Source organism: Ptychodera flava, chromosome 22, assembly GCF_041260155.1.
Source record: "Ptychodera flava strain L36383 chromosome 22, AS_Pfla_20210202, whole genome shotgun sequence".
Taxonomy (NCBI): domain Eukaryota; kingdom Metazoa; phylum Hemichordata; class Enteropneusta; family Ptychoderidae; genus Ptychodera; species Ptychodera flava.
In genome coordinates, this window is record NC_091949.1 from 4022394 (window position 1) to 4047020 (window position 24627).

The 24627-nt window shown below is 37.2% G+C and overlaps 3 protein-coding genes across 3 annotated transcripts; 1 reads left to right on the forward strand and 2 right to left on the reverse strand.

The window, feature by feature from the left end:
* The first annotated feature begins 1561 nt into the window (after window positions 1–1561).
* Window positions 1562–9385, forward strand: LOC139122489 (uncharacterized). Its single transcript, XM_070687891.1, has 9 exons — window positions 1562–1667; window positions 2622–2656; window positions 4562–5124; window positions 5636–5691; window positions 6382–6477; window positions 7291–7467; window positions 8181–8317; window positions 8625–8865; window positions 9208–9385. Exons 1-9 carry the CDS (start codon window positions 1625–1627, stop codon window positions 9231–9233), a joined length of 1374 nt encoding a protein of 457 aa, XP_070543992.1. The 5' UTR covers window positions 1562–1624; the 3' UTR covers window positions 9234–9385.
* Window positions 9386–9515: 130 nt separating this feature from the next.
* Window positions 9516–17531, reverse strand: LOC139122490 (dehydrogenase/reductase SDR family member 11-like). The gene is made up of 5 exons (XM_070687892.1): window positions 17417–17531; window positions 14213–14345; window positions 10917–11009; window positions 10479–10544; window positions 9516–10041 (listed from the first exon to the last, which is right to left on the reverse strand). The coding sequence occupies exons 1-5, from the start codon at window positions 17461–17463 to the stop codon at window positions 10009–10011; spliced, it is 372 nt and encodes a 123-aa protein (XP_070543993.1). The 5' UTR covers window positions 17464–17531; the 3' UTR covers window positions 9516–10008.
* Window positions 17532–17912: 381 nt separating this feature from the next.
* Window positions 17913–21188, reverse strand: LOC139123317 (dehydrogenase/reductase SDR family member 11-like). The gene is made up of 3 exons (XM_070689471.1): window positions 21057–21188; window positions 18963–19178; window positions 17913–18005 (listed from the first exon to the last, which is right to left on the reverse strand). The coding sequence occupies exons 1-3, from the start codon at window positions 21186–21188 to the stop codon at window positions 17913–17915; spliced, it is 441 nt and encodes a 146-aa protein (XP_070545572.1).
* Between the last annotated feature and the right edge of the window lie 3439 nt (window positions 21189–24627).

Consider the following 24627-nt stretch of genomic DNA (forward strand, 5'->3'; position numbering starts at 1 on the left):
TACAAACTTTAGATTCAGCGTCGCGATTAAGTGACATTGACATTATAGTAAGTTGAAAAGTGCATCAACATTCGGTGAATGACCGATATACTTGACCCGGTGTCTTCATGTTGACAAAACCTGCATATATGACGTCACTAGTTTGCTAAATAGACATCGTTGCCCCGAAAAATTAAAAGAACTGAACGGCAAAAAAATCATTGAAAGTGACAAATGTACTTTAATAATAGTTAAACTTCAACAGGTTGCAGCTTGTAAATAATATTTCACAAATTTCAAATTATGTGAAATTCATTGTGTACAATTGATGATTTGGTATTTTTTGGTGTAAAACTTCCCATCAGTCCTTTGAACAAATCACAGTTAAATACTCTATGTTGTTCTGTGTCAATTTGCAATATCGTATCGCTGATATATAAACATTATCTCCACGAGTATTGTCTCCAGACGAGTGTCAACTGATCAGGTCAAACGGTCATTTCCGACAAATGAGTTCACCAGACAGTATTCCAAATCTTACCTTATCCATATCAAAGTATTTTCGCGCTGCTAAGTGTTTACAGGAAGCAAGTCAGATAACCTTTAAACACAAACCTTTAGCGAGATGTTCCAGAAAACTGTATCTTTTATGCACTTAACCCGATTTTCGATTATTCAAAAACAATTCTTTTACTAAATCTGTGAAAACAAAGTCCCGATTTCGTTTTCCTTTGCGCAATTAGTCCAAATAGACTTCCATCAATGAGTGTTGCTGGTGCTGAATTGAGAATAAACACTGATTTCCTGGGCAGTTCTTACAGCTCAAGGCTATACATCTTAACTTACAGCTGTAATTATATTTTGGGATTTTCTGTTTGCTAATCGATTTTATTTCACCATGCCAATCAGTTTTTCCGATGCAGTTTGTATCGTGCGTCTTGAAAAATTCTTATTCTGAAATCAGACTTCTTATTACAGGAACAAAATCTAGCTTTCAGACTACTTAAGATACACTTTGTCATCACTTTTTTGAGTATTTTCAATCAATATTGACTCAATTTTCGGTTGTAGGAAGCCCAATTTTCGATCAACAGACGTAACGCACGTCTGAAAATGAAGATATCGCGTATTTGGGTTACCGCACGGTGTTTTAAATGTCAAATTTGAATACAATATGTCTCGATGAAAACATGTCGTAAACTGTGTTACTCCTGTTCTTTACCCTGGGTTGTTTTTTGCTTATCTTGCAATATGCATACAGGATTTCACCGTGACATCATTTCAGTTTGCTGACCGCGGCCACGCTGATGCTAATTCAAGCTGACTTTGATGGATTATCCCCTATGTATTTTGACAACGATCTGTTGTCAGATTTTCTAACGGAAGCTATCTGACAAATGACCCTCTTTCGGAAATAAATACTCCAAGATTTATCAGTTTATTGAGTTTACCTTTCTTGATAAAGGTTGACCAGACCCGACGAGATTTCTGCTTGATTTACATACAATCGGTCTTGTCAGTAAAATTTAGTGTCTTTACATGTCATTGTGCTGGGGTCATCGATGGCAAGCTAGATAACGTATTCGGATCTCGATTAAATTTCTCTACCTTTGCTGAGCGTTAGCCAGTCAGAGTTGAACCAAAGATGAAGACGAGTCTGTGCTTGGTGCTTGTGCTGGCCTTTTGGGGTAAGACTTTTTGTATTTATCGTCATATCAGATTTTTCGATTTTACACTGAAAGCAATCTGCTTCTACTGTCTTAGCGATTGCATTGTTTCAGATTTTACAAAGTGTTCTGTTTCTAAAAACAAAAAAAATGTTTTGAATAATCCGACTTTATGAAAATTGAAGAAAAAATTTACTGTTCAGATCATGTAATTGGACATAGATTTAAAAGAGCAACACTAATGTTGCAGACTTTGCCTGCGATTTGAATCTTGTTTTACCGGGGTCCTTTGTGGAGGGACCGTAGTTTACTAATTGATTAAAATATAGGTTGACCTCATCAACGCCGAGTGTATTTTCCTTCTTATTTCTATCCGCTTACTGTATCATGTCTGTGATTGTATACGATTAGTTAAGCAGCCCATCAAGAATATTAAAAGTTTGTCTGAAGTTATATTTGTTGTTATGTGCATTTATATTTTTCGTTGACAAACTTTAATGTACGAATGCTATGTAGGTTTTGCCATCATCAAACTCTTCGACGCCACACAATGTCAATATGTTCGTTGTTCAAACAAGTATCCAAATCATTGCTATGTTTAATTTGAACAAAACATAACGACACTGTGTTTAGGTAAGCACAGACCAAGTTCAACAGTTTCTTAGTATTTCTCTTCCCGGGAAGTGTTCTAAACTTAAAAAGGGTTGTCAAATAGAAAATTACCATAGTTTGGATAATGGAAATGACAGCTTTCCTGCGATGCTAAGCCTTTAGATGGAAACTGTGAAACTATTATGCCGTTGTGACCAAATCGGTTTAAAAGCTGTTTTGCAAATTTTCGCAGTAATTGCCTTCTACGCACACTTTAACATTTGTTGATAAATGAATTCTAATGTACTTATCAATTCGTCGATAGGATATGCCATGTTGGTTGTTTAGATTATTAATAAATTGAGTTTAACTTTTTATTTTCAGGGGTTGAATGCATGCCATTTGGACAATCGGCTAATGTGAGTATCATTGTGTCTTGTATCCTAATGAGTTATCAATTTCAGTTTTCGAAATGTTAATCACAGAAACATTTTCTTCAAGAAAATCAGTAATAATGTCCATACGAATTCGTGGAATTATCCTCGTTTCACGAAGCGCCAAGTGACATTGCAGACTGGCAGATAAGTCGCTGGAGGGCGCTCTCTGTGAGTCGAGGAGACTCTTGAGAAGTGTAAAGTCTTCAAGCTACAAATTGCCCTGTGCACATTGTAAATTAATAGTAGTCATGACTTGATAGAGTGTCAACAGAGTTGTTAGCGTGGTCAAAGTGGTGACAAGACGACTGTCTGAAGCTCTAAATTGAAATTTGACGTTACGAGACTCGATCGGATTAACTGTATACTTCTGCAATCTCCAAAAAGTTCGTTTGCCAAATTCTATGATATCAATGCTAATAAATATTTATCACCACAACAATGCTTGATGCCGTGAATAGCTCGACAGTGTAAATAAAAAGGATAATAACACAAGCTGTGATAATGAAAATCAGTGGAATTATTTCCAAACCTTTTTCAGTTCCATGTTATGTAATTTTTAGCAGCAAAGCAGCTTTTTGAGGCTTCTCTCTTCGCATATGTTCTCCACTTTTTCTCATCCCTTGCCAGGATGTAACGGCTATTACCTGGCTTACTTAATAAACCCCAAAAGAATGGTGAGAAAGTTATAATTAAAATGATCCAGTTTCAATGAAAGGGAGATGGATTATCTTTGGATGACATCGATTTTATTACTTATTTATATGAACATGAAACCAAGACGTACACTCAGGGGCTCAGTAGCAATTCTAAATGTAGCTGTCATTGCTCCGGTGATATCCCAATGTTTTGTTTCCTCCAAATTAAGTTTCAGGGACTGGGTTACGAAAGCAGTGGGCAGAAACCGCAATCCATTGCTCTCATAGGATGCAGCAACATTATGTAGCAAAGAGAGCACTCCAATTTGGACTACTGGTGAATAAGTCACTAGCAGCACCCTGAAGGATATTTTCTTGTATATTATCCAATCATTTTACTGTGCAAGATTCACATTGATTCACATTCTACATTGATATAATGCAACCCTGGACCGATAAGGCGTTTATAGTAATATTCTGTCACTTAAGTTTCATGCATCCTGCAATCATCAGACAGATGAAGTGAAAGTAATACTAGCTCAACACTCTTATATATGTATGGTAGGGACGTACCATTCTATTTATGATCTATAAATAGAATAAATATAAATAATATACATACATACATACATACATACATACATACATACATACATATATATATATATATATATATATATATATATATATATTAATTGAAGTAATTCAATTAGTAATTCAATTAGTAATTGAAGTAACTGGATTAATTGAATAATCAACGAGTCGGTTCAACGGAGTTGAGTTTCCCTTCCGCTCTGCACATATGAAGCAGCCGTATTTACAGCATGTCAAGTTTAGTTAATATTATATATAAGACCCTTTATATACATATAGTATATCGGACACGCCGTAAACAGCTGTGTCAATGTGTGATCAAAAGCCGTTCAGTGACTTCCGTAGTACTGCAGGGCGGAAAGGAAAATCGACCATGTTGAACCCATACGTTAGTAAGTGTTTTTTCAAGTACAGCGGAAAGGAAGCTCAACCCTGATCAACTACCATAATGATTTTATTAACAATTATATTTATAATTCGTTCTTTGCTATACATTATTTTGATGATGATGATAATGATGATGATGATGATGATGATGATGATGATGATGATGACGATGATGATGATGATGATGACGATGATGATGATGATGATGATGATGATGATGATGATGATGACGATTGACTAGTTGCATCTCTGTTTGTGAATCGCATTGCAGAATCCTGTAGATGATGGGCTGTTTGGGACAGGTGGTCTTTTCGGTGGTGGACTTCAACAACAAGAGCGACAAGGACCACCACCCCTAGTTCGTGCTGCTCTAATGTCTCGTCTCGCCGGTGTTGGTGGCCTTGGTGGACTGAGCAATCTACTACCCACTATGCATTGCAGAGAAGGCACACTCGAATGTGGCCGCAGTATCACAGAACGCGTGCACGTTGGTGATGACGGCAGGCCACAGTTCGAGGGCGGTCCACTGAGGGCGTTCCTCGATAGAGCTCCTGTCTTCTGTCACCCCGGATCCAAAGGATGTGGCGTTCACATCAATTACCACGTTTACTTGAACCCCAAACCACTCGGCGGTGTATGGGAGAGAAGTCTTGGCGACGCAAAGATATTCAGAGCTAGACGTGGGCCGCCTGTGATCTGCGCAGATGGTAACAATTGTGGTGGACGATCTGAGGTGATGGTACATGGACAGAGTGCGACCGCCTTGAAACAATCACACATGGAACACTCGGATACATACTCATTTGTCGTACACGGTGCTGGTCTTGAAATATAGTGAGTAAAATGTAAACATCAGATCGTTTTCACATTTGACAAAACCTGAAAATCGATCTTCTTGTCAATATCTTAATTTTAAGCAATTCCCTTATTCCAGATGGAAAGTAAAAAGAGACAATGTCCCACTAAATGCAAAAAATCTATGGCCAGAGGAGTACAAAATTCTGCCTAGCAGGACCATTCCCTTGTTAATTCTATTTCATATTTTGAGATAGTAATAAGGTAATGAGATGGTGTGTTTTGGAAGTTTACTGTGTCTTTATCATTCTTTTATTACTGTTGCGTATCGGTTTAAATCCAGTATTTCGACAAGTCTTTTGTCAAATTTTTCCCGTCGCTAATATGGTGTTTTATGGAGGGGCTGTGATCCAGCAGTCTGGTCACGTCACATTTCTGCTTTTTGTAACCACAGTAGTGTCTTTTCGTTTCGTCAGTTTCGGTGGAGAGGGAAACACCGTAATAATTTGATTAATACCGACACATGTCAACATTTCATCTTTTCTCACAGCGATCCTGACTCTGGACAAGTGAGAATCGACTTTCACAAAGGTCTTGTAGAAGCAGGTAATCAACAAAATTATTTGACGTTTTGTATTGTAAGAGACATAAGATGGATAATGGTAATGGTTACAGTAATGGTTACAGTATCAACATGAATATATCTCACCACACTCTGCCACAGAACCCTCTGTTCTTGTTGTCCGTTTATTCCCGAAAACGTACCGCGGTCCTATTGTTCATATGCAAATTAGTAAATCACCACACTATTATTCATATGTAAAATGGTAAACCTAATACTTTTCTGAATATAATTTATTGGTATGTATAAAACGTTTATGGTTCATCGTTTTTTAAAAGACAACTTCGATGTAACGCATCGCTTATATTATTAGAATTTCTTCCTTCAAGTCAAGAGTCATTCATATGTCAATCAAATATTGATAGACATTTACTATGTTGCCATTTACTGGCATGAGCCAGTATGGTCAATTTAATATTAAATTTTTATTGTATTTTGGGTATAGGTCGGAAATATCACTCGTTGTTGGTTTACAATGCAACCCTCACACTATTGGCCTGAAGCTTGTGATTGTCACAAGGCCTTAGGCTGAGCTTCTTACTATAGAAGTGTGAGGTTTCCATGGTAACCCCACTCCAATTCGTTTTATTTCCTATAGTTGACTTCAACGTCAAGTGCGTGTTTGTTTGCCATGTCACAGACTGGGTTAACGAAATACCCTTTTCACGTTGCAGTTTGCAAGATTGCTGGTAAAAAATGCGTCGGGTTCTACGATTCGGCTGACCACTGTTTCTCCCATGGTACTGATGCCGGACCTCACGCTGGCGTCGGTAAGTGACGTCATTGCTTGTTAATCTTCCGTTCCGATCACATTTTCATTCTTTGCTAGCATTCCCTTACGATGTCATTACCTGGTACAAATGCCAATCAAGAACAGACGTCATGGTCAATCATTAAATTATAAGCTTTCGTCAACCATTCAATCAGAGCCTTTCCCAGATATTGAACAGATGGAAGCTATTTGAGATTGTTCTAAGCCAAATTATGATATTACATAACGCCAGTGTCACCAGGTTTACACTTGATATAGACTGAAATGTTATCGACAATATTAATACTCGTGCAGTTTTGATCGAGAAAACGCATCATAACTTACAGACACATTTCGATTGTTTGCATTGGCTATGCAGCATTCACTTGGCATATCTTTAGTACATAGTGCTTCATACCTAATTTGTACTATTGACTATTATTATTGGTACAGCGATCTGATTGTTCGAGATGTGAAAATAACAGTGCCATATTCGCCATGTTCGCGATATAGCACAGTTGGAAGACACACTCATTCTAAATTAACCTTTCAAGCCAGAATTTCAATATACTGTATGATATAATAGCAATAAACCATCTCATCGATTGCTATTCCACTCGGTTTTGATCAGTTTTCTGCATATATGAAGTCGGTGTTGCTCGTCCATGTATCGCTATGACGAATATGTCGTGAACAGATCAAAACCTTGTGCTAAACCCGTCACTTGCACTGGTGTGATTTATTGCTTGAATAGGTGTATATTGGAAAGTCTGGAAGCCTGTCAATATAAATCATTTATTTCTTTCAAATTTGAAAAAAAACAACACTATAGGTTTACTGGACGGATGGTACGATGGATGTTTAGGGTGGGCAGACACTCCATTCAGACACCTGTCAGTGGATTTCTCTGATGCCTATCTGGAGTTCCCAAAAACTGATGCCACATTTTATGTTGCAAAGGGCAATCCACATGCCTTCGATCCAACACACTTGGCAGACTTTAAAATTGGTGAGTAGGAATAATTTAGTGTTATGATGTAGAAGGGATCGATTGATATTTCACTGGTGTTTGATTTAGCAAGTAAAGCCCAGTAGCTCTATCTCTCTGTATCGTCTGATCTTCGGAGAATGTTTTTTGATTCCATGTTGTCTTATATATCTTAAATGTCACTGTTTCAATCTTTGGCGATGAATTCGGTCGGTTGTTGTGTTTATGACTGTACACTCTCGCTCGCAGTGACCAAATTTGACTTGCAAATAAACATTTAATTTTTGAAATATATGTTGTACTTTTATCGCCAATTTTTGAAAAAACATTCTTTGGGCACACTCTGGTTGGCATTTTTGTAGAAATTGCTTTTGATTTCAAACCATATTATCGAACAAAGTTAAAAAAATACAGCAAATGGCGCTTGATAGGGATTGTCCATTTTACGTCCATTGTTTTATAGAGTAGTGAGAAATCAACAATGTTTATAAAATTAACTAAATAATGTTTGATTGCACATTATCGACAGTTGGGTCATAACTCAGTTTATAGTGCTGAATATCTGCTTCTGTTTTGGGTAGCCCCTACAACATACAGAAAGACCGACGCACAAACATACAGACAGATAAAGTGAAAATATGAGACAGGCTAAGAGCTGGGGCAAGGTGCATACTTGTAAATATTGTCTAACCCAATACAGTGCTCACATTCTTCATATTGGGTTTGAATAACAGGAATTTTGACACCATGGGCTTCGGATTTCCACTGTTTGAGGAACCACCACAAGGATACCTTCAACGAATTAACCAGAGAAAAGGTTCTTTTCGCTGATCACAAAATTGAATTACGACGCATGCTTGTTACTGGAGAGGTAAGCCGGAAGCCGTGTCGGAATGGTATACATATGTTACCGGAATTTCATAGGTTGGCGATGAAATTGCTGAATTGCTCAACTTATATAAGTTAAATCCTGAGAGTGATTAATTATTTTTATATGGTTTTTGTGTACCTTTGCTCTCATTTTGGCCAAGCTAAACTTACAGTAAATCTGCTGCGAGCTCAAGCCATTTTAATCAGCCTTTCGATAATTCAAATGCTTATTAATCCAGTATATACAAAAGATTTGGATTGAGGTATGTTGCTTGTGAACATCATCAACTCTGTTTTTGTATCCTTAGATTGACGCAGCTTTCGTCAATGAACTCGTCATGGCCGGTGTAATGAGGTTTGAGGGCGCTGGCATCGAAACTATGGGCGAGACAATACAGTGCCCGACCAATCCCGTTAAGAACAGGTCAACAGTTCACATGATAACACGCAGAGGAAGCGAGGTGCTTAGTTGGTGGAATGATGCTTTCAAACAATTTAAAGACAGTGGAAATTACTACAAATTGTGTCGAGAAACATCTGAACATACAGGTACGTTAAACCACGTAATTGATGTCTCTGAACCCGAAATTCACGATCAGTAAATTACACATGCTGTGTAGGTACCAATAGCAATAGATTGACATATGTAAATGTTTTCATGAGTGACAGTTGACGGGAGTCCCATTATCACAAATATATTACCACAATATTTATTCTGACAATACTGTCAGCTCAAGAGGAAGAGTAATAATCATCAGATCGGAGAGTAATCATCATCAGATCGGCATAGTTGAAGCGTAAATGCTTTAGAATGAGAACATTTTCAACTAGAAACGACGACGATGATGATGATAATGATGATAATGATAATGATGATTGTTATTATTACAGGTCATACCCCAGGATGTCTGGATTAACACCAACTGATCCAAGCTCACATTTCAAGCACATACTACGTGCAGAGTTTCATTTTTCGTAATTTTTGAAATAATTCTTGAATGGAACTTTTTTATGAAGTCATATTTCATTTGATTTAATAAATTGTACAGACTACTTGATGAAAAGTTAATCGTCTCGGAATTATTTTCAATAGTAATTCTATTCTGCATCCCTTTCACTTTCATTAGAAATTTTAATGAGTCTTGCTTGAGATCGTAAATAGGATTAAAAAGATAAGGATATTTATTTCCCAATAACGAAACAGAAGAGAAATATAAAAATACAGACTCGTTAAGGATTGGTAAATTGGGTAGGAAAAAGAAGATACGATTACAATAATCGCGTCCAGCCCTCAAAAGATGTATATTGTGGTGATTATTGAAACAACTCGATAGCATCTCCAGAAAAACCTTCTTATAACGACGAAAACATTGCTGACACGACGATATAAAGGGCAAAGCATTAATTATGGCTCATAAATTATAATGTTCAACTGTCTACTTAAGGTTGAAGGTATTGAATAAAAATCAATCCAAATATTGACTCGTAGTGAAGGCATGTAGAGAAATATTTATTCTGTGCTGGGTATGATATTTTTAAAACTATGTACCAGAATACAAAACGTAATAGTAGTTCTACCGGCAGTGAGTAATTCTCATGGCACGGTAGTTAATAGTCAAATCAATCCATGAAATAAAGGCATTTGCAATTACGCGGGCTGAAAATAAAAAGCACTTGTGTTCGGATCCTTCCTTAATCCTTAGGACCGAAAATGGCATCGTACATCTGGAAGAAAGCAAAAATAAAAGTTATCATCTGTGGAACTTTTGACAAATCTCTGATATATTCAGTGTAATCGTCAAGGCAGAATCAGCGGAAACTACATTCGTAATAAATGTCATTGTCATTTAGGAATCATCTTCCACGTAACTTGACCTATTAAAAGGAAAGAAAGTGGTAAAATACATATTCTATATCAACCTCGAGGCCAATTATCAGTGTGTAACCCTTTGTAAAAGCTATCGAGCAGCTTTGTTGGTTTAATTTTGAACAATTTATGTGGATTAAGTTGATAATGTCAAAACCGGAAATGCATGTTAGTACTCACTGGTCGTGGCGAGATCTCCCCTGACGCTTTGTTAGTAATAGGGATCGGTCATTACGGTCTATAGAGCGATCACTTTTGCATTCATAGTTCAAACGACACAATATAGGATTCTTACCCTGACTCTTGGTGGCGCCTTCAAAATGTATAGTACCATGTCAGCAACATCGTTCACTGTCATCATCTGAGAAAGTGAAGAATCAACAATAGTATCCTGGGACAAAAACTATATCTCCCATTACATGGTAATTTGGAATTGTGATTATGAAACAATAACTCCTATGAAAGCTCAGCAAATTCCTACACAAATAATTATCAATTATTTAAGTATCAATCAACATTTCCTATTCAAATATCGACAACAGACGACAAGACCGTGTAAAGTTCAACCTAATGGAAGCGTAAAAGTATCTCATTCAAGAGAGCGGATGAGGAAACAGCCTAGGCGAGTTTGATCGATTCATCTCAGTTTACGTTTCTTTTCGAGTTCAGGAAACTTTACTAGCGCTTTCACGATCGTCTCGATAAACTTGCAGAATTAATATGAAATGGAGACCTGATGATTCTGCTGGTAGGCCAGTATCTCTTCTCTATGTCCAGGATACATACGATGTTGAAATTCTGACATCACAGCTCCGGGAGATATCATCTGAAACAAAAACAAGAAACATACTTCAAGGGACGTTAAGATTTTGCGGTGAAGTCCGGCAAATATTTCTTGCGCGCCTTGCAAAGATGAGGTCTACCTTCACGCTTCAAATTGATGATCCGCTTGAAGATGATAAAAATGCCACCACCCCGTCCCCGCACTATTTCCAGGATAATTTTTGGTAACTTTGTCGATATTTTGTCATTTTTGAGTAATTTTGAAATGATCAGTATTCTGGCTTGCATTCAAGATGTAAATGATATGCATATATATTAAAAACAAACAAGTCCGGAAGTAAATTCCGTTTTTAATGAAAATAATGGTCACTACAGGTATATTTATGAACAAATTGAGTTGATATTGATCATGCATTTTTTACCGTGTGACGATTTAGCTCAGCTAAGTGTCTATCCCCAGTTTCGAGAACATTACATGCTCCGAACCATGGACGCTTAGGCTGCGTTCACAAAAAATGGTTAGGGGTGGGGGTTGGAGGAATTCAGGGGGATTCTTAAATTTTAGGAGTAGTAGTAGGGTGTATTTGAAAATTTTGCTCTATCTGTAGGGGGACTTGAAATTTTTTGGTTCCCTTTTATGTTTTACATTTTCCAATTCCAAGTTTTTGTAGGTAATTGAATGAAAAATGAATACCATTTTTATGTCATCCAATTGTTGTAATGTTTGTAATAGTTTCAAAAAATCTAGAACCATTTTGTCACTTTTTGTGACTTTTATCGTGAAAAAATCTAAAAATGTATGATTTGTCGTAAAAACCCAAACTTGAGCCCAGTGCCAGGGCAGAAGCTGCAACTGTTGATGATTTTTGCGATATTTCTGTGCACTATACATCAACTACAGTTTCTTGCTGTTTCCCTATAGCATCCTCAAACACACAATATTCAGTTTGTCGAAGTCTGTACATACAAATATGTATTAGGTGATAATTTAATTAGATTCCAGACTGACAGTCAGTTCTCAGTGATACAAATGCATGGCACAAATTCACAGGCTGTGTTAGCAAGCTGAATACTGGACAGTTCAACATGCTGCAGGGAGTAGAACAAGAACACAATTGTATAAACTGAACAAAAATATTGTCAAAATTATCAAAGTTAATACAGCTACTCCCTGCGGGCAGTGTCACTATCAGAGACAGCTCTGGCTCTGATGTACATGGTAGTTGAAGAAGAGTTTTGGTCAAATGACGCTCATGACAGTGAAACATATAATACTTGTACACAAGATCAGGCCAGAGAGCAACACAAGGAAGACCAGGAGACTTTAAAAGTTATCGGGGATTTTTGAATTCTGACGTATGAGAATAATCAAATATTAAAGAAAAAAGATAGGGTCACTATGCTTGATTTTCTAACTTTTCACATTCTCATCATAAAATAATACAAAAGCAAAACTTTGAACAGTAAAGACTAAATGAAAAACTATGTGACTAAATTGAATTATTTATTTTTTAACCAAATTTGCCATATTCCATCCAAAATTCCAGAGATGAAAACATTTATTTGATGGAATATTTGAACCTTTCAGTACAGTCAATTTTGAGTAACATCTAGTTCATATATATCTTGTACTTTTGAAACCAATTTTTGGTAGGTCACTGCGCTCAGTTTTTTTTACAATATGACAATTAGCGAGACTTCACGATTTGCCCATTCTCCCATGATCGTCATTTTGTGTGCTTTTTTGCAGGAACAATTGACCTAGCCAGAGTTGGACTTATTCAAGTTGGCTTTGACTGATGAATCCAAAAAGTTCACTGATACGTTTAAAAATGAATCAATTTAAGAACTTGCCTTAGGAATATGACTTTACAAACTGCTAATACAGGTAGTGTTGAACATCTGCGAGCGGAACCGCGCGATACATTTGTATTTTTTCTGCGTGCACATCCTTTACTGATATATGGGCTTGTGACAGTTGGAGGGACCTGAAAAATTTTGATCATATAGAGGGGGATTTGAAGTTTTTTTAGGGTATTGAGGGGGATCTAAAAAGAAATAAGATTTCAATCGCGATTCCTCCAGCCCCCCTAATCATTATTTGTGAACGCAGCCTAACGCCGATAATTTCACGAACACTTCACGTAATTCTTTGAAATTTCATACCTTGTTCCCTTATTTGGTAAATTTTCACACATATTTACTGAATGCTATATTGAATCGTAGCTCTACTGGGGTTCTCTGTCAAGTTTACGTTTTCAAATTATTATAGTTTCCTTATTCTGTAAAACTGCTTCAGAATTCTCTCAGACTACCAATAATGCTAGAATGTGAAGCCATATCGCAGTAATGAAAATGTTCCAATAACTCAGGCATAACTGCTGCTCCTGTAGGTTGGGTTGATATTAGGATACTCTGTTCTAGAGCTGTGCAGCGTGACACAGTGCAACGAATTACTCTAACTTTTCTCTAATTTCACCATTTAAGGTTGTCTGTCTAATGATGTTTTTGTTCAAAATATTAACAATAAAGCGAAGCATCAGAGTAAACATTTAATTATATCTAAATAAAAGTACGTTTAGATATTTCATCTAAGCTATAACATTCTTGTTAGTGTAATGGCCATAGCCGCGTTCTGCAGGTACACCAAATATCATACATTTGAAAGCAAGTTATGACCAGCTGAAGTGGTCATTCGCGTAGAAAGGTGTATTTGTTGCCGTATCCTTGGGAAGAAATCAATATCATTTTGTTTGGCAAAATAGATCAAACTAAATCGCCCGACTTTACTTACTAGTACTCTGTACGATTGGGAAAGAAAATGTACGGAGATTTCCAGGGATATTTTTGTACTCTAGGAAATGGCTTTTTGACTAGGCAAACATTTTAAAGACAAGTGAACCATCTTCCTGAGTTGAATGAAAGAAAATCATGACGCCCTTGCAGTATTTTCTTAAATTTCAGATGACCTCCACCCCTGGATTGTAATGACCCCCACCCCTGAATTGTGATGACCCCCACCCCTGGATTGTGATGACCCCCGTCCCTGGATTTGCTAGCCCTCCCCGCCATAAAACTTAGCATTCCCTTAGTGAAATACCGTGACAATGGGAAATGAAAAATGCGTGATTCCTAGCATCAGTATAGTTTGAAAGTAAGACGAAACGAACGAGAAATAATTTCGACTGAAAGACAACTAATTACAAGGAAAATTGGACAAGGAAAGTGTACACATGGATATCATACTGAAACTTGAATGTTGGAACCGCTTTCTCTGAGTTCATGCCGCAGCCCGTCAGTCAATGTCTTCACCATTGCTTTTGTTCCACTATAGAAATAGACATCACTCCATTCCTTCTTGATCATGTGACCTGCCAAGCTAAGAATGTAAATTACTTCAGCGTCCACACTGGGTGCAGTAAATGGGTATTAACATCTTATAAGACTTTAAACATGACATTAGGATGAACAAACATTTTTTTAAAATCGATTTAAAACTATGACGTAGAATATAAGGTGATTGAAATGGCAGCAGTAACGCATCATTTTTCAAAAATCAAGATTAAATTATTTTCATAATTTCATCCGTTCATGCATTTGTCGCAAAACAAAACTTTCCTTCTATTATGCGTCATGTGTAATAATTCAAATAAGGCCTAGAAAATTGTGTATTCTCGGTAACCGTACCCTACTTAAAGCCCTGTGACCTTTCTCTACTTGAAGGCAAATTTTGATTTGGTAAAAAGTTGAGAATAAGCGTTATTGTAATGATTTAACGCAATCACACATGCATGGTTAACTGTTACGTGCTTTAACGCATGCGTGTTTTTCCCATGACCAGTAAGGAATGTAATCATTACATTAAGCATAGGCTTGCATAGGAGGATGTACTGACGGACTATCACTCTGCAGTTTTGAGAATTGTCTTGGAAATCAAGTCTGCAGTGTATGGTTTCTTTCCATGACCAGTGATTTAATGTACACATTCTTTTTGGATAAGTACACTCATATGGATTGCGTTACGACTTTTAATGAATACCATCGGATGAAACTATGAAAGTTACGATGGCTGACCACAATATTGAAGAGTTTTGAGTGTGTTTTACGTTCGTTGTAGATGGTTAACACAGCAGAAGTAGCATTTTGGGGTACTTAGTGGATCGAAAATGAAAGACTTAACAAGTACTCAAACTTTTCTTACTCAAACTTTCAACCATTTTCTACTAAAAATCAAAAATAGGGGAGCATAGTGCTAATTATTCAGTATTTACCGGCGCGTCATCCCTGTGTGATCTCGTGGAGGGGGGGGGGGGGTTAATAAATTACCACTTTTCACAAAATCAACCCGGTAAAAATTTCATTAATCAATAAACTTCAAAATGAGTCCGCACAAGTGGTAGGACAAAAGAATAATGCAAAAGTTAGAGAGTCCGAATATATGTCCGTGATACGCATTCTAGCTGAAGGATAGTTTAAATCCGAGTCAACTGTCACAGAAATCACAACATTATAATTCGACCTGGATTTGTTGGTTCGTTATGAAAATGTCAAAACAACATACTAAAACAAATATTTTAATGTGTTAAGAATTATCTGTTTTGTTTAAATGTCATGTTGTCCTGTACAAATTCCAACGTGGAACGCGTGACGTAGCCACCATGTTCTTCCTACCGCTTTCGGAACCGTTAACGTTGATCAAGTACATAAATTATCCACTGTCCAAAAAATATATATATTTTTTACGTGAATGTTACTATAGTTTGTGAATTTTCATTAAAAGTTGCGTAGATTGATAAAAAACATTGAAAGAGCATAGCGGAACAATAATTTTGCATAAATCAAAGCGTAAAGTAAAACTTTATAAGTTGTTTTGTAAAATGTCGATCGAATATGCTCTGACGATACGTGTAAACAACTTCAGTTATACTGTAACAGTATTACACCAATTTGAAATACAGATTCTAGTTTTTAAAGCGGTACCATTTATTCCTTAGGGCTATCAGCTACATGTTTTCTCTCCCTGTATTCGTATTCTACATCACGTGTACATCGAGAGATTATTTCCATTCAATTGATGCAAAGTCATAATGCGTTATCTGATCGCCTTACACTGCCACGTCAAAAGCATTGTCGTTTCATAGCATTGTTTCTAACTTCTACTACATGTAGCAGGCGAACGACCTTTTGACATATTTTACTATAATAGAAAAGTTCGAATATTGTCCACGCCCGTTTTGTTTAAACTTGACTTTGTTCTTCCCAAATTCACTCCGTAAAGTAGGTCAAGATGGACTTCTACTTGGTATTATGTCATAGGACTATCATAACAATATATTGATGGCCCAAATACTGCGATCTGATTGGTCGAGACGTGAAAATAACCTTGCAATATTCTCAGGCACGAGCTCTAAGCTAGAGTAAAAATTCCCTTTTTGACGCTTCACGCCAGAATTTCAACTTCATAATGTGATATAATGGCAATGAACCACCTCAGCAATTAGTACACCAGTCGTAAAATTATCAAAATTGAGTGGTTTGCCATACGGTCGCTGAATTTGATTCGATGGGAATAAACTCTGTAACGACAACTGCTTTCTGGTTATTGCCCATCGCAAGCTGGACGCAAAAACTAGATGAATATATCAAAACAGAGCAAGTTGCACCCTACTCTGCGTACATGCCTTCAAAATCAACTTATCTTTGATGCAATTGGTCAAACTTTTGTATGGACATGTCCCTAACTACTAGTAGTATACGTCCGGGTTCTAGTATACATCCGGATACTGTGACAGAACTATCAGTAATCTATGACAGTGATTGTGCTGCCAAACGTTGGTTTGAAATCAATATATTTTACTTGTAAACAAAGCTACAAAAAATACTAATTACTAAAACAATATCCATTCAAGCAGCTCTTTGTTGGGTGATGATAAACAGAACCTGAAACCATAAAATTCTAGTTGTTGTTCATAAACCAAAAATGCATATCATTTGGGAAAATTTCTAGCATGTTCTATCTGACGGGTCAAAATAAAAAAACAAGTTTCTGAACTCTGTTTCTACTGGGGAACTTAGTTGCATGAAACAAAATTAATTTTATTTTGGTCTTAACGGGAACTTTTTGGTCGTTGTTTTCTTTATTTTAGTAATGGTTTGTTTTCTTAAGGACAAGCCCCAATGTCTCATCACAGGAAAGCTCCATTAACTTAGGAATACCCTACTTCCCTACTTAGTTATCAGAGGATCAATTTCACGGACCTGCCTTTCCTACAATGGCAGCAGCTAGATAAGATAAACGTAACAATGGAACATTCAACCTTGGGGATTAAAAGTCTTCTGTTTGTCACCCGAGTTGGTCAGTCAAGGACCCGGGTTTCAGGTACCATGCAAGTTAATGCAGTCTTTCCCTAATGTGTGTAAGTCATACGATGCTTCTATGAAATCACTAACCTTCCGATGTTGATGATGTGTCCGTCATCCAATTCGTCAGTTTTCATCAGTTTTAAGCACTCTCGTGTGCAAATAGACAGGGCCAATACGTTAACCTATGATAGTAACACGGTTGACAAAATGCAGAACTAAAAATAAATATAGATTTTATCCAAATTTGCATAATAATAGCCAGGAGATCAATATCATACCACATGAATGAAATACATAATATATGTATTACACGTGATCATCCGTGGAGTAGTATTAAAATGTGAGAACTCTCTGGTTAGGTGAGTTGTGAAATGATGGAGTCTTGATTAATCAACTATAGATGGACTTGTCTCAGCGTGGTCTGAAAGTCGCAGTTTATGTATATTTAAAGGTGTTGAATCAATGTAAGCTTATATTTCTATATTTTATTTGCATGGTTTGTTTATCAAACATGATTATAAAGACTGCTGTTATGATCTTCATTTGCTAATGTTAGTGCCCGCTGGAACTTCTGATTTTTGGTTCAATTGGCGAATCTATCAATACTGAACATACCATCGTTGACAATGGATTGTTGTACTGTCATTCCGACAACATTTGTCAGAAACATAAGAGTCTATGGACGACCACATAACAATAGTATGCAAATTGTCCTAAACGCACAGTAGATATATCAATGCCATACAATATCATTTAATAGAAGAAATTTCCTATGCATTCCGAATTACCACAACATTAACCTGTAATCACACGCCAAAATAGCGGTGACCTGCATTTGTCTGACCGACAAAGAACACCGCTGATGACCTATATATCGACACACCCACTAACCCACCTTTTGGGAACGTGCATGTATACTTAAGGTAGTATGAACCTCGAAAGTGAAATTCTTTAACCGTTGCTGAAACCTTCCTCAATGAAACTGTCAACCGTTCTCTTACCAAATTAAGAACAAAACTCGGAGATCAGCGTGCGCAGTTTGATACTAGAGAAACAAATCACCTAATATTGATTGACATTAGAAATTCCAAATGGCCGCCCTGATCCGTATGTTAACTCTGTGGAGAAAAAAAAATCTCGAAAAACCAAGACGATTATTTTTTTCTTATTCCGAGAGCTTGAAAATGAACCTTCACAAACGCTTACCTATAAAAGTACTGCATAAATTTGACAGAAAAACCTTTTGACCCAGTTTCCTATCTTTATCCAGTTAACCTCTCATTTCAATGGCTCACAAACACTCTTGTAGATATATGGCGCTGTATTAGTATTCTCTCCCTTTTCTTCTTCTTCTTCTTCTTCTTCTTCTTCTTCTTTCTGACCCCAAAACTACTTCCCCATCCTAGGCCGTAAATAATGACGGCTCCATTCATAACAGCAAATTCTTGCTGCAGTAAGCTTACATCCCGCCTGAATATTCTTTCAAAGATACAATTCAATTCAAAGATTCAATTATAAAATTATACACACAGCTGTTTGAGGTGTGGTTATTTCATGTTTTTTTGCAAGCTAGACCGATGTCATATCACAAGCTTGCAGAGACATGAGAATAACCAACGTTTTAAAGTCTTACCTCGAACATTTCCCGCCATTTTTCTGTGTCCCCGGACATAAGTCTCTCCGGGAATGCAATTCCAGCATTGTTTATGCAAATATCAAGTCGGCCATACTTATTACCAATGTCATCAAACATAGCTAGGATATCTTGCTCATTCCTCAAATCACACTTGATGGCGTACAAATCGATCGTTTTAGAACTATCCAACTTCAGTAAGTCACTTTCAGTTTCCTATTTTGAAGCAGAATCAACAATAATATATTAGTTCTATATTAGTAATTGGCAATATGAATATCTTGAATTACACAACAATTTACATCATCAAGCATTGAATCAGAGAGTCAATCATTACAGGTTAATATGATAAATGGAATTAAAACTGTTAAAATTTGTTTGTTTTGCTATTCATTGTCGGTTGACTGCGTTGCGCCCTGCATGTATTAAAACGCTTTGAAGCATCCACGCAGTGTAACAACACATGCTGAGAACAAAAGGGTACAAAACAATACAATATGGAGACAGTCAATTGATTACATTTTGGGGACTGGTCAGTTTCTTCGGCCTTGGGGCGATGGATTATCTTTTGCCGACGTCAACAAGTGGCTGACCGCTATTCCAAATTTTGAAAACAAGATGACCCCCCTATTCCAAATTTTGAAAACAGGATGACACCCCCGTGCGACAACGGTAAAACTATATATATATATATATATATATATATATATATATATATATATATATATATATATATATATATATATATATATATATATTAAAAAGTTTTAAAGGATTTATTGACATGTCAGTTGTAAGATAGGAATTCCAAAGTTTCAATTCTAAAGTTTGAATACAGTATTTTTGAATGAGCTGTGAATGTATTTCATACTTTCTATGCGTAACCAGATGTCCAAAACTGTTGTACATAAATAGATGTCAATCATTGATATCAAAGAGAGAACATCAATAAAAAGTTTTTCTAAGTTGTAGCCAAATTTGATGTGTGCAGTGAACATTGAAACCGTAAACGACGACGAAAACTGCCTTTTGTGAACTGTTATTTTAATCATAAAAAGCATCTTTTTACAGAAAAACTTGTGACTCAAAGGAAAATAGTTGCATCAATGAGAACGAAAAATACCTTATCAGTTTTCTGTTTCTAAAATATTTCACTGTATCAAGTATATATTGTAAAATATTTGTGCATGTTGCTTTTTCATACCGAATTCTCATAGAGAAAACAGTAAAGTATCAGGAATTTGTCATGCTGTTCAAATGAACTGCAGATTTCATAATGGTACACTTTCACTAACCAAATATCAAGATATCTCTGACATATATCTCTAATTTATTAAAGTACGGTGCCCGAAGGGCTCACCGAAGAATATGAAACATCCTGATATCTCTGATATATGTGTCTTGTCTATAAGAGTCTTGAACCGGAAGGTCGTGCTGAAAATGTCTGATACATTAAACTAATGCGCTCCAAGAGCGCACCGAAAAATATGTTAAAGTTGGGCGTGCTGATTATTGAAGTTACACGCCCTAAGGGCGCGCCAAAAAATACAACTGAGTGATGAAATTTGTGGCTGACACTATGTATTTTAGGCATGTATGAGCCCGTGTTCAAATTCAAAAAATACACTGACCCCCCCCATTGGCCATTTCAAAAACGTGGTGACCCTCTGTCGACAAAGTCAAAAACAGGTTGGAACCCCCCCCCCGCCATGAATCCACCGCCCCTCCCACGCCGAAGAAACTGACCAATCCCTTATTGTTTGGAAAAACCATGTTTAAAATCAATACTAGTTGAAGAAATCAATGTGGTGATTTGGACTGGAGATGTTTGTATTGAACTTAATAATCTGTTTGTTTTGAAGCTAAACAGTAAATCGATGTTCTAGCGTTTTCCAAGGTAGTGTGTCTCTTAACGAGCACAAGAAGTGGAAATAAAATATCACAGTTTGCAAGAAGACAACTGAACAATTCTTTGAACTTAATAGTCCTTCGCTTTCCGAATGCAATTCCAAAACATCCGTCAGGTTGTAATGTGTATTTGCTCGCATCCCTTATAAACAAAAAACAATAGCATAATAAAATAGTTGGTAATACCTGTATCTTGCTAACATCTCGTCCGCAGCCAATTACTCGCATGCCGTGAAGGGCTAGTTGTTTAGCGATAGCATTGCCAATACCTGTTGAAGCTCCAGTGACTAATGCAACTCTACCATTCCAACGTTCCATGTCGGTCATAGGTCTAAAGCCTTGAAAAGTCAAGATATACAAATGTGGACGTTTAAAAAAAGTTCAAGCTTTCCTTAGCTTGCGAAAGAAGTTATCTGGCGAATGGTGTCTTTCCAGGTGATCTGGCGAATGGTGTCTTTCCAGGTGAGAAGGCGCAAAAGAATAAAATATCTGCAAGATCGCCAACAGCACTTTCTTTTCCAACTTTACCGTATCCACCGATCGTTTATGTGGTTTATTCAATGGCTGGCAAGCGTATCAATGTGACACTTGGCTCGGCCGTGTGGTCATGTGATCATGTTGAGTTAGCTGAGTCGTGCCTGCTTGTTTGGTCCAATGCTCATGATGCTCCAGAAGTGTACTCTGTCATCAAAGCTGATATTGCTATCATCATCAGCATTGAATTTTCGTCATAGGTCAGTTCACATAACTTGAAAATGTTTTCTCAGTCGACATTTGAAGAGTAAACTACGGATGTAAAGTTCTGGGCCTAAGGCTAAGGAATAGACGAATTAAATCTCGTGTATGTTCCGAATGACCATTTACACAACAATAACGTGTAATCACACACCAAAATAGCTGTGACCTACTTTTGTCTGACCGACAAAGAACAACGTGTCCTATATCAATACATCCACAAATCAAGCTTTGGGAAACGTGCAGCTATACTTGACTTCAAATGACTATACCATTGTGGTTTCGACGGTAACTTAATGGACACAATAAAGGACGTTCTGAGTATATTCTCATTTTTGGTGAAATGGAAAAACGCAAAAATAACCTACCTTTAAAATTAGTGGTCTTTAACAAGATGCGTCAATGTTGAGCCATAGAAATGTGTTGCACACCTCTGCAAGGTCGAAAGTTCGTCGCCCTTTTGTGAGCCCCCTTTGAATGCTCTACAAACCGTGCCACATTCCACAGGTCGACGGCCCGATGCCAATTCATACGTTCATTGTGTACAATATACATTTCTGCATTCGCAAATACCTTTAGCATGTTTCCATGTGAACAAGCTGACACGGACTATGTCACACTTTGAAAACATTTATATTCCTAAATAAGTATAATCGACTGCAATGTATTTGTATCGCAGATCTATGACAGGTAAAAACCTTTTGACCCACTTTCCTGTCTTTGTCCAGTTAACCTGTCATTCAGTATCAATGATTTCGGGACGAAGCGGAGTGACCTACATTGTACCCTTCCGAACACTTTACCAATTGTTATAAATTTACCTGTTACTGGTCAGCTTTGGAACGACGGAGAATTTAAAACCGACCCCGATACATTTATTCATATAGGGCCAGTGGAAAATTAGATGTCACATTTGGTATAAAAACTTGCATAGAAGTGTATTGCAAGAAATCCCATTATTCTGATAGTGTTCATTCACGGTCACGGTCACGGTCCTTTCCAATGTCAGGGCATCAGGGAAAATGAGTAGAGTAGGTGACTTGTGAAATAAATCAGCATGGGACTGGTCAGGATTGTGTAAGGTCAAACACTGCGAAAGGATGGGCAATCGGAAAGAAGACGGGAGAAGACGCTAGGGAGAGTGGAGAACGGAAGAGGGGCCGGCACAGAAAGCCCGAGTTTTAAGGAAGGTTACTCTATCTGTTTACACTCACAAGGCGTTTTGGACAAAATCGAGGAGAGTGAACTGATTACACAGGTTATAAATAAACCTAGAACATGTACTCCTTTATCCGGCTTCACTTTGTGAAAGAGAACGATGTCAACTGACACAGTGTCTCAGTCAAAATGGATTGATCATCGTCAAATCCTTCCTTTCCAGGGCATCTATAAGTCATCAGAATTTCAATTTATAGTAACACCACCACCACCACCACAACCAACAACAACAACAAAAACTAAAACAACAACAACAACAACAACAATCATAATTATCATCATCTCTTCGTGAAAATAGAAGAATACACCACCATCGCCGCCGTCGTCGTCATCGTCATCATCATCATCACCCGGTGGTGGCAGTCCCCTGGTTGGTGGGTACCCATGCGCGTTACCAAATTCACGGAAAAGGGGGTGTTTTTCTTCAGTCATCTCGGAGATTCTAGGTCCGTGAAATCGAGAAAAAGGGGTACTTTTTCAGAGTAACCTCCGAGATTAGGGGTAGTCCTTTCATAATCTCCCTAGGACACTAAATCTGGTCTAGTCTCACTCACAAAGAAAATGAAAAACAGTACCGTACGTTTGTATGTACATATGACGTATAGGGGCCTACATACCCATCACTTAGGGGCCATTCCCCCCTAAATCAAATTTAGCAGAGAACTCCAGATCCAAACGGATAATGAAGATGATTGTGTATGAATGTGACTAAAATCAGGTGAGGACAAACATTTGTGATGTATGTACATGTATACAAAGTCAACCTCCAGGGTCAACCCTGGAAGTCAACATACTAACCTCCTAGATTTCGAAAATAAGGGTATGTTTTTTTACAGCTAATTTCTCCCAGATTTGCCACAAATAGGGGGTGTTTTTCTCAGATATATTCTAGGAAAGGGGGTACTTTTCAAACTTGGGTAACGCGCATGGGTACCCACCAACCCGGGGACTGCCACCACCGGGCATCATCATCATCATCATCATCTTCATCATCATCATCATCTTCATCATCATCATCATCATCATCATCATCATCATTATCATCTTCATCATCAAGTTTTATTGAAGAATTCAAATGTACATAGACGATTTATAGTCTTGGTACGGCACTTGTATCCAGCAGGGTTGCAGCCAGGAATTTTAAACTAGGGGACACTCTGTCCCACTACCGTTTATTTTTGGGGACATTTTGCACATATTGGGGACAATATGCATCAGTTGTTAATCAAATTTTTATTATATTTTACTAAAGTAGTTTCACAAAACAAAATTCAAGCTACCGGGACCGCTTCACTATGCTTAAATTTCAGTCAAGGAGTCTAATTATAGCAGCTGGTATAGGCGAGCGGCAGACTCACCTATTTATCACACTTAATGTACCCATCTTACATACGGCCACATCATACGTCATTTGCAAGCTTATTATCTCTACTTCAAGAAAATTGACGATGTGGAGCTGCCAAGTAGGGCCATACATCCATAATTTGCATAATTCACACGGGTATCCAATTTGCATAAATGCGACATGAAATTAGAAATTTCATTGTTAACTACTTTAAACATACTTTCAAACTATCGAGTGATATATCAAATGAAAGGTATTTGCATGTAAAATACAATATGGATATCCAAAGAGATATTTAAATTGATTTCACTGAAATATTTCCACATTTATTGTGAAAAATTTATTTTCACCTTTTGAATAACAATATTTTAAAAATTTTAACAGATGCAGCCACATCATACAGCCACATCATACATCATTTGAAAGCTTATTATCTGTACTTTATGAAAATGGACAATG